The following is a 10,123-nucleotide window of genomic DNA, read 5'->3' as shown; positions in this document are numbered from 1 at the left end:
AACTGGTGAAATATTGTTAGTACACATGTAACTTTGCATGTGATTGACATTGATCATTTAATTTGTCTATTTATAATACATCATTTTCATATATGAATGTTGTATGGGTATTACATGGTGGTCCTTGTAGCATAATCATATTATTCATGGACACAAAATTTATTAGACTCGTTCATTTTCTTTTGTCTCATAAAAATATATATAATTTATTATTTTCGTTGGCTCCATAAAAGTGTGTAATTTTTTAAAAAAATATTAATATTTCAACTTATTTATTTACAAGAAATTAAATATCAGTTGCAAGTCTCTTTCCCCACTCACAACATTATAAATTATATGAATTCATTTCTCCACTTACACATTCAATTTACACTAGCATTTGTATTGCACGGAAAATATTTTTATATTCTATATTTATATAAAATCGATATTAACTCAATTATCATATTTATAAATACAATAAACAAATTAATTTTAACTAATATATTTGAGTTTATATTGGAAAAAAAACTAAGAAAAAATCATAATGATAAAAATAAAAATAGAAAATAATCGAAAAATATATTTATTAAAAAAATATGAGATAGGAGAGAGAATGTTTTAGAATTTTACTATTTAAATAAATATAAATTTTACATTTTAAATCAAATATTTACATAAAATATATAAATTTAAAGTTCTTATCGTGATCTTTAATTTGATATGGATATTAAATATTTTATACTTAGTCAAATTTCAAAATTTTAGAAAGAAAAAAAAAAGATAAAGAAAAAGAAAAAAAAAAGAAAAAAAAATATAGTTTACAAATAAACTTTATTATAACTACAAGATTGCCACTCAATTTTGAAATTGATTTGAAATTGAAAATTGCCTGTTTAATATAATATAGATGTTACAACGTCGGAAATTTTTAATTTTAGGATCCAGTCTAATTTCAATTTGATTTGAAAATTCGTTCCGAGATGAATGTACAAGTCCACATGGGCCTCTGTCCCATTTTTGATGTCTTGATTATACTCTTATACTATGTGGTAATTTCAATTTTTTTTTATAATTTTAGGAGGGTGTATTGGTTTGGACTTCTGTTGGATTTTTTTGGACTTTAAAATGTGCATGGATTTTCGTTGGTTTAGGAAATTCATAGAGTCTATGCAGAATTTGACTGACTTATTTTATGGATTTTCATGGATTTCCATCGGCTTGATAGGAATTAGGAAGGCAACAACCCAACGCTGGTTGGAGCCTAGCGCTATCGCTGGAATTGGAAAATTATGTTAATATATTTAGTTTTTTTTTTTTTTTTAAGATTTGGAATGAAGATCAGATTGCCAGTAGAATAACAAGATGAAGCAGGAGAGTGCAGATGGTAAGCTTTGCGTACATGGTGTGATTGAGTTGAGTCTGCTTTTTTGTTGGGAAATATTTCGTATGCAATAATTCCACTATTTGTTGAGAAGTATAGAACTCTGATTTTAATGGGTTTGACTTGAGAGGCCCTCTGAATATATGATGAATCGATGATAGGCATAATTTGATAACCATGTTTTTTGTTTCCAATAGGAATCATGGCGTGAAAAGTCTCGGGTTGAATTACTAATTTGCAATACTTAGCGTGACAAGTCTCTTTACTTAAGAAAAAAACAAAAGATGAAGCAGTAGAAGTGCAGAAGGTGAGCTCTGCGCGTACATGGTGTGATTGAGTCTGCTTCTTTTTTTGTTGGGAATATTTTATATGCAATAATTCCACTATTTGTTGAGAAGTATGGACATGAATAAAAGTTTATATTTTTGAAAGAATCAACAGAAATCTGGTGTGATGAGGTGATATTTCTCTCTTTGTATTTTTGGAGGAGAATCCATCAAAATCCATAAGTTTTAAAATCCACAAACTTTTGAATACCTAAAGATTTTTTAAGATTTTTTAAAATCCATATTGAATACCTCTAGATTTTTAAAGACTTTTAAAAATCTGAATTGAATACCTCCAGATTTTTAAAGTCCAAAAAAATCCTACAGAATCTCAAACCAATACACCCCCCTTAGATTTTTTTTTTAAAATTAATTTACTACTATATTTTAATATACTTCAAAGATAACTAATTAGGATTTACTAATTCAATTAGTATTTATTAATTTTATATTTAGATGAATTAATTCAAAATTAGAGTATTATAAATTTTTAAAATTTTAATTATTTTGTGATCAATTTTATCATTCATGATATAGTATCGTTCTTTATGAAGAAGATCAATGCACAACTTTACATAAAAAATAAATTTTTATTCTTTTCAATTCCATTAAATTAGAGGGATTTTATTTATATTGTCATAATATCATTTTTTATTATTGTGAATTAATCTTTATTTTTTTTATTTTTTAATACTCAGCTCAAATATATTCAATTAAAATTATTTATTTTAATATATTTATTAATATGGTGATTGCGTTGGTATCAATTATATATATATATATATATATATATATATATATATATATAAATGTTTTCTATGCAATGCACATGGTGCAAATGCTAATTTATAGTCCCCTCGTCCCATAAGAAAGTATCACATTTTTTTTTAATCACAACCACTAATTTCTACATAATTCCACAATCAATGCAACTATAATAACTCATTTTTACTTAACACATTATCTATCAACCTCTTCTTAAAACTCATGTCATTTTATATGTGATATTTTCTTATAGGACGAAGGAATATAAATTACTCCCTCTGTTCCGCGAAACACGAGTCATTTTTTTAGATATGAAATTTAAAAAAATAGTATTTAATGTGTTAAATGTGGTAGGTAAAAATTTGAATAAAGAAAAAAAAATTGTCATGTAAGAAAACATAACAAATTTCATGAGACGACCTAAAAATGAACATAAGTACTTACTAAGGGAAGATGACATCATTGGAATAAAAGTTTAGTCATAGCGACATTTTCTCGTATTTTCGTACAACTTATAACTTTTTTTTTTGACTTTAGGAGAGAGAGTGGTAGGATTTGATCCCTGAATCTCACTATTCGTAAATAGGATTTCGCATCGCTTGATGTCCCGTCTCCAATATATCATATACCACTGAATATGTATGTACTCCGTCCAAAGTCATTAAATGGCCCTGCCCTATCGGTTCTTACATTTACCGATATACTTAGATCAAGATTGCAATAATTCAAAATCAAATTGAGGAATTTCATATTTATTATACATTGAATATTGCATTAATATACTACAGATCCTTCCGTCCATTATTTTACTAAAAATTAAAGAGAATACGTAAACGATTATATCAATGTTAAAACTACACGCTTGCTGGTTGGCGCGCGCGCACACAAACACACACACTATATATATACATATATATATATATTAATATTAATTTCTTCTTATAATGATCTCACGAGTGCGCGCTAAGATATATGTCACATGGGCTATCAATAATCTTTACACACTCTCCCACAACAGACACATGCACACTTGAATACATATATGTGCCAAAACTCAATTCTGTAATCCCAGCCATAATTTTATCAAAATTATGAAGATGAAATTTGTAGGGCAATGCAGCAGTCTGCTCATACTCGGCCTCGCTCTCTATCTAATCAGCATTTCATGCACCAACAAACGCCTCCTTTTCCCCGCTTCCGATTTCTTCTATCCACTGCTCAAACCCACACAGTTTCCCGAAACACCACTACCCACAAACACCACTCCCACTAATCTCAGCCACCTCGTTTTCGGGCTGCTTGGCTCCGAGAAGGGGTGGTGCCACCGCAGGGCCTACATAGAGTCGTGGTGGCGGCCTAACGCCACACGGGGCGTTCTCTTCCTAGACAAAGCCCCATCGGCGGCGCTCCTGCCGTGGCCGGGGGGTCTGCCGCCATACAAGGTGTCGGATGACCTGACCGGAATATTGAACAAATCGGATATCCGGGCGCAGAGGATGGTGCATGGGATCATGGAGGCGGTGAGGGAGATGGGCGATGAAGAGTTCCGGTGGCTGGTGATGGGAGACGACGATTCCATATTTTACGTGGATAACATAGCGGACGTGGTGGCGACGTACGACCACAGCAAGTATTTCTACCTCGGCGGGCAGTCGGAGTTCATCATGTCGAGTTATTGGTTCTCGTTCAACCAGGCATTTGGTGGAGCAGGGATCATCTTGAGTGCACCTCTGGCTAAAGCTTTGGCTGCGGATATGGAGAATTGTTTGAAGAGATATGCGTTCTTGAATTCTGCTGATAATACAACCAAGAATTGCATTGCTGATATCGGAGCGAATCTATCACCCCAAATGGGGAATCACCAGGTCATTAATATTCTTTACTACATTTTCATGCTTCCGTTCTTTTCTTTTTCTATGACGTAATTAAGTTTCATCATATATATAGATTAATTACGTTAGTGGTTGTGATGGTTTTGCTGATGACATGAGAAATGAAAATATTTGGTGTACATAGAAGTACTATATTAATTAGGAGTGTTTGCGTTTGTTTTGGTGTGATTTAACATAAAAAATCAAATCAATATGGCTCAACCTTTTGAGATGAAATCGAACTTTAGTAATTAAAATCAAAATCAAACTAAATAAAAATGTATTAATACTATTTGATTGGTTTGATTTTGTTATTTACAAATAATTAAGTTTTATTTTCTAACTTAATATTAATAAATAATAACATAGTATTTAAGATCTTCAAAAAGTATAAAAAAATAATGTCACTGAAAAGTACTTGCCCTCCGTCTCATTAGTAATGTTTCATTACTTTTGGGCACGAAGATTAAGAAAAAAATGTAGTTAGTGTATAAATTAAGTGAGTTTATGGAAGATATTTAGGATTATTTTAAATAAATTTGTGTATAAAGTGAGTTGCGCCCCCATTATAATAATATTTTAAATTATTAATATTTTACTAAAAAGAATATGAGACATCACTAGTGGGACGTCCCAATATAGTAACTAGGACATTACTAATGGGACGGAGGGAGCAAAAAATATTTTTTTTATCCTCATTTTATGGCGACAAATTTACAATAAAAAAATAACACACCTAACAAGTTAAAAGTTGCAGATTGATTTACGTGGTGATATATCGGGTTTGCTATCATCCCACCCACTTTCCCCGTTACTCTCCCTCCACCACTTGGATGTCGTGGATCCGATCTTCCCGTTCAGGGACCGTTTTGAGTCCGCACGCCACCTTATGACAGCGGCGGCAGTCGAACAGTCCAGGATGTTGCAGCAAATTATTTGTCATGACAAGGAAAGCAATTGGAGCATCTCCATCGCTTGGGGCTATTCCGCACAAATATACGAAACAATATTCCCGCGTAGCTACTTGCAGATGCCCCTCGAGACATTCAAACCGTGGATGAAGACTTCGAGTCCCCCGCCATATTATCGGTTCAACACTCGACCGCGCTCAAACGACCCTTGTGAAGCCCCCCATAGTTTCTTTCTTGAGGTGGTGGAGAAAGCAGAGGAGCGTCGTGAAATCATCACCACGTATGCTCGAGCGTGGCCTCGGCCTCTGCCGCCGTGTTCCTTAACTGGCGCTCATTCAGCAGATGGTATCAACATGATTCAAGTATATTCACCGGCCTCTAAGCGGAATCAGGTTAGCACCATTCAAGTATATATGGCAACATTTGCACAAACAACTACATGAATAAATTAATAGATTTTTAGTGTCACAAAACTGAGTTGCAAATACATCAGGGTACGTACATATATGACATATTTGTGCTAATGTTTGGTATGGTGAGCATGTAGTTGGCTTTACAAAACTACGAATACAGGGTATTTGGCTAAGTTTATTTAGAGAGTTTATAAATTTTAACAACTTATAAGATACTTTCTTCATCCTCAAAAGTTTGCTTCAAATTTTTTTTTTTTTTGGGTGTTTTCAACAATTTTGCCTCAATCTATTTAGTTTTTATTTTTGTGCATGACCCCACCATCAACTTTACAAATTCTTACTCTTTAAACAATATATTTGAACATGATCCCACCATCAAATAATTTTTACCAACTTTTATTAAAATTCATGTTGTTATCCTTGGAGCAAACTTTTGAGGGATGGAGGGAGTATATCTCAAAAGCTTATAAGTGGTTAAAGTATTTTGAGAATTTAGCATATAAGTTTAAAACAGAATTATGAATTAGAGACAGAGAAAATTGAGAAGTGATGAAATTGGAAGGGTATATATATGCAGAGATAACAAATCATATCATGGCCAGTTTCATAAATTGATTGCGATGCTTATAAGATTATGAAAAAAAAAGATGTTGGGTTTAGAAATTTACTCCCTCGGTCCCTGAAATAAGTTTATTTTTTTCTTTTTTGGGACGTCCCCCAAATAAGTTCATCTTTCTTTCTTTCCATTTTTGGAGAACTACCCCACAACTAATAATACTTTATTTATTCCTACTTTTCACTTTTTCATCACTTCTAATACTAATTACTCCCTCCGTCCACGAAATGAGTACCCATATTTCCTTTTTCGTCCGTCCACGAAATGAGTACCCATTTCCCTTTTTGGCAAGTGTACCCCACACATCTCTTTAATTAATACACTAAAAAAGTGGGACCCTTAAACTATTCACACTACACTCCATACATTTCTTAAAACCCGTGCCGTCCACAAATGGGTACTCATTTCGTGGACGGAGGGAGTATAACACTTTTTCACCTTTTCACCACTCTCAATACTAATTATAACATATTTTTCTCCACTCTCAATACACTTTACTATTTTTCCTTAAAACACTTATCGTCTCAAAGAGGAACTTATTTCAGAGACGAATGGAGTATTATTTAAGAGCTTATATATAAGTAAAGTCAATGTATTAAAAATTTCATTCTGATATAGTCAAAATAAAACTGTCCCACTTATATAAAATACTTAAAAATAATTACCTTTTTGTGCACAAATACAAATTTCCCATGATATTTAAAAATTCTCTCTCTCTCTCTCTCACGCAAGTACTCAACCTCTTCTCTCTATCTGCTCTCATCTCTCTCAAATCTCACCCTTTCCCTCTGAAAATTGTCGCCGCCACCTCCTCCGGCGAAATCCACCACCTCTTCCTGAGGCGAAATCCGTCATCGTCATTTCCGTGCGCCTTCATCCCTCGACGTCTCTCTCTCTCTCTCTCTCTAACAACCTGGTTCCCTCCCCCTAGTTCTGTCTTTCTCTAATGCGATGGACGACGAGATAACGCTGCAGCCATCTTAATCTCTCGGTGTCGCTGGTTTTGGCAACTAAAAGAGATAATGTTGTTCCTTCTAAAGGAAAATGGCAAACTGAGTGAAGCAGCATTTAGATCTGTGTTCGCAGTTTTCTCTCGTTTCAGTCGCCGGTTTTTCAGTTGCGACATTAAAGAGTGAGCATTTCAGTGAGTTTGATTCAACATTGATCCACCAAGTCAATTGCTTGCCCATTTGAATTTTGCTCAGTCACTCGAGTGTTTCCATTTTGTTTTAGCTTTTCTTAGCTTGAAATTCTAATTAAAATTTGGATTGCATTGCGGTCGCCGGAGCTCCGATGAGTTTTTTAATTTGAGATGAATACGTGTTGTTAATGTTCTTAAATTCACAACCAATTCATTGAATATATAATCGAATTGCTAGTGTTGATTGTGAATTTGAGTTTTAAAGTTCGAATTCACAATTAATGTTATTGCTAGTTGTGAATTCGAGTTTTAAATTTGAATTCACAACTAGCAATAGTGTTGGTTGTGAATTCAAATTTTAAAGCTTAAATTCACAACTAATATATTATTTTTAGTCGTAAATTTAAGCTTTAAAATTTGAATTCACGACTAGCATTATATCTAGTTGTGAATTCAAGTTTTAAAACTCGAATTCACAATTAGAAATATTATTGGTTGAGAATTGTCGCTCAAAAACTCAAATAGTTGATAATTTTTAAGTTTTTTTACGTGAAAGATAAAATGGTGGCTAATTTTAAACTTTTTTTTTTAATTTTAATTAGTGGATAATTTTTATTTATACTATTTCAATTTGAATATTTTTAAAGTCTACTCATATAATTAAGTTGTCTCTCGTGCTTCATAACTTGTCTCTTGTTTTATTTATTTAGAGGCTCTACAAAGAAGACAAATTAAATTGATTTACATAGTCTTCTAGAAAAACTGAACAATACTATTTCCTTAAATATGAAGTTTAGTTGAAGTTTGAACGGTCATTCTCAGATTTTTAGTGAATCCTATGGTGTGTTTATCTGATGAAAAAGGAGAGAAAAATTATAGTATGTTTAATGGATTAGGATATGAAATTATAACAAAGACGAAAATGATACCAAGTGATTCTTATTTATTTAATTTGAATTGTAATCTCAAGTTACTTTTGTTGTCTCAGATGGATAGATGTGAGTGTTGTGACATCATCGGAAAGGACAATCTTATGGCCGAAGTCAGACTTAGGGAATGCATGGCTGATGAAATAATTGCTTAAAGAATTGTTTCAGAAAATATATTTGGAGCTTGCCTTACATAATTTTTTGGTATGTATGCTGTAGTGGTTGTTTGTATATGAAAAATGAGAAATGAGAAATAAGAAATGAGAAATGAGAAATTAATGCATAATTTTAGGACAAGTCTGTTAGTGAATATCGAATTTTAAAAATAAAAAATTTATTAAATTTAAAAATAGAAAATTACAATAATCAAAATTCAAATGTAAATTACGACTGGATATGATATAATCATGCCCAAATATATTTGATTATATCTTGTCAGAGGAGGTGGTGGATTCGTTTATCGAGAATGCTTGTATCTCGAGCCAAATATGCTCGAGATTTCGACAAAACTCCTTTCGTAGCTTCATGAGTGTTGACGATGTTGTTCCCCTCCTCTTCCCATTGCGTAGCTTTTTCAACTTCATCATCGATTATCATGATAATGTTGTGCAAAATAAATTAAGTAATGCTCGCAAACATGACATGTTGCTCCTTTTCTCATAGCCAATTTGATAATAACCTTACATGATTCAAGAACGTCAAAAGCTCGTTCTATGTTCTGTAGGAATAATAAAATTAATTAACATTCAATTTTTCTGAGCATCATCTCTTGGATTAAACCTAGCAAGCTTCTATTAATTTAATTGCTGCATAGAGGAGTTTAAAAATAACTGAAGAATTTGCAGATGAATTCATCAATAAAGATTAGCAGACTTCAATGCTCCATTTGACCCCTCAATCGATCTCCTTTCTTATTATGTCCAGAATAATTACTTCTTCATTTTCAAAAGAGTTTTATGTAGTCGCTTGTTTTGCCTCAATTGGAGTTATGTAGATAAAGTACAACTATAAGAAAAACAGGTTCTTGTGACGACAATCTAAGTGACGACAAAAATTTTGTCACTACAAATGTCTGCATTGTGATACCAATTTTTGTCGTCACAAAATACCGCAACAGTGACAAATTTTATTGTTGTCAGTAGTTATTGTCACTATATGTTAGTGACGACCATAATTTTATCACTATAATATATATGTAGCGACAATAAATTTTGTCGTCACAAAAATATGGAACAGTGACACAATTTATTTTTGTCAGTATTTATCGTCACTATATGTCAGTGACGATCATGTCGTTGTCACTACAAATATATATGTTGTGAGACTATTTTTTTTGTCACAACAAACTATAATAGTAACAAGTTTTGTTGTTGTCAATATTTTTTGTCACTAAAAGTCAGTGACGATCTTATTTATGTCACTATAACCATATATGTATAGTGACGATTATTTGTCACATCACAATAAAATAAATCAGTGATAAAATATATTATTATCAATATTTACCGTCACTATATATCAGTGATGATTAGACGATTATGGTGTTATCACTAGACATATATATTTAGTGATAATATTTTCGTTTGACACAAAAACTATATATCAGTGACATGTTTTTTTGTTGTCAATAAATCAGCCATAAGATTGATAAAATAAACACACGAGATCGTGTCTAAGATCCCTCTATATATATATATATATATATATATAGTCAATATATCAAACTAGCCTATTTCTTATAGTGAATTAAAAATTTACCCACTCAAATACAAACTTTAAAAATTACCC

At 32.1% G+C, this 10,123-nt stretch overlaps 1 protein-coding gene across 1 annotated transcript; it reads left to right on the top strand.

The window, feature by feature from the left end:
* The first annotated feature begins 3,536 nt into the window (after nucleotides 1–3,536).
* On the top strand, nucleotides 3,537–8,632 carry LOC131013956 (uncharacterized). Its single transcript, XM_057941892.1, has 3 exons — nucleotides 3,537–4,319; nucleotides 5,083–5,628; nucleotides 8,395–8,632. The coding sequence occupies exons 1-3, from the start codon at nucleotides 3,546–3,548 to the stop codon at nucleotides 8,488–8,490; spliced, it is 1,416 nt and encodes a 471-aa protein (XP_057797875.1). The 5' UTR covers nucleotides 3,537–3,545; the 3' UTR covers nucleotides 8,491–8,632.
* Nucleotides 8,633–10,123: the final 1,491 nt, after the last annotated feature.

The sequence above is a fragment of the Salvia miltiorrhiza genome, chromosome 3 (assembly GCF_028751815.1).
Source record: "Salvia miltiorrhiza cultivar Shanhuang (shh) chromosome 3, IMPLAD_Smil_shh, whole genome shotgun sequence".
Taxonomy (NCBI): Eukaryota; Viridiplantae; Streptophyta; class Magnoliopsida; order Lamiales; family Lamiaceae; genus Salvia; species Salvia miltiorrhiza.
The sequence above is the reverse complement of the archived record's forward strand: the minus strand, read 5'-3'. Positions and strand labels throughout refer to the sequence as shown.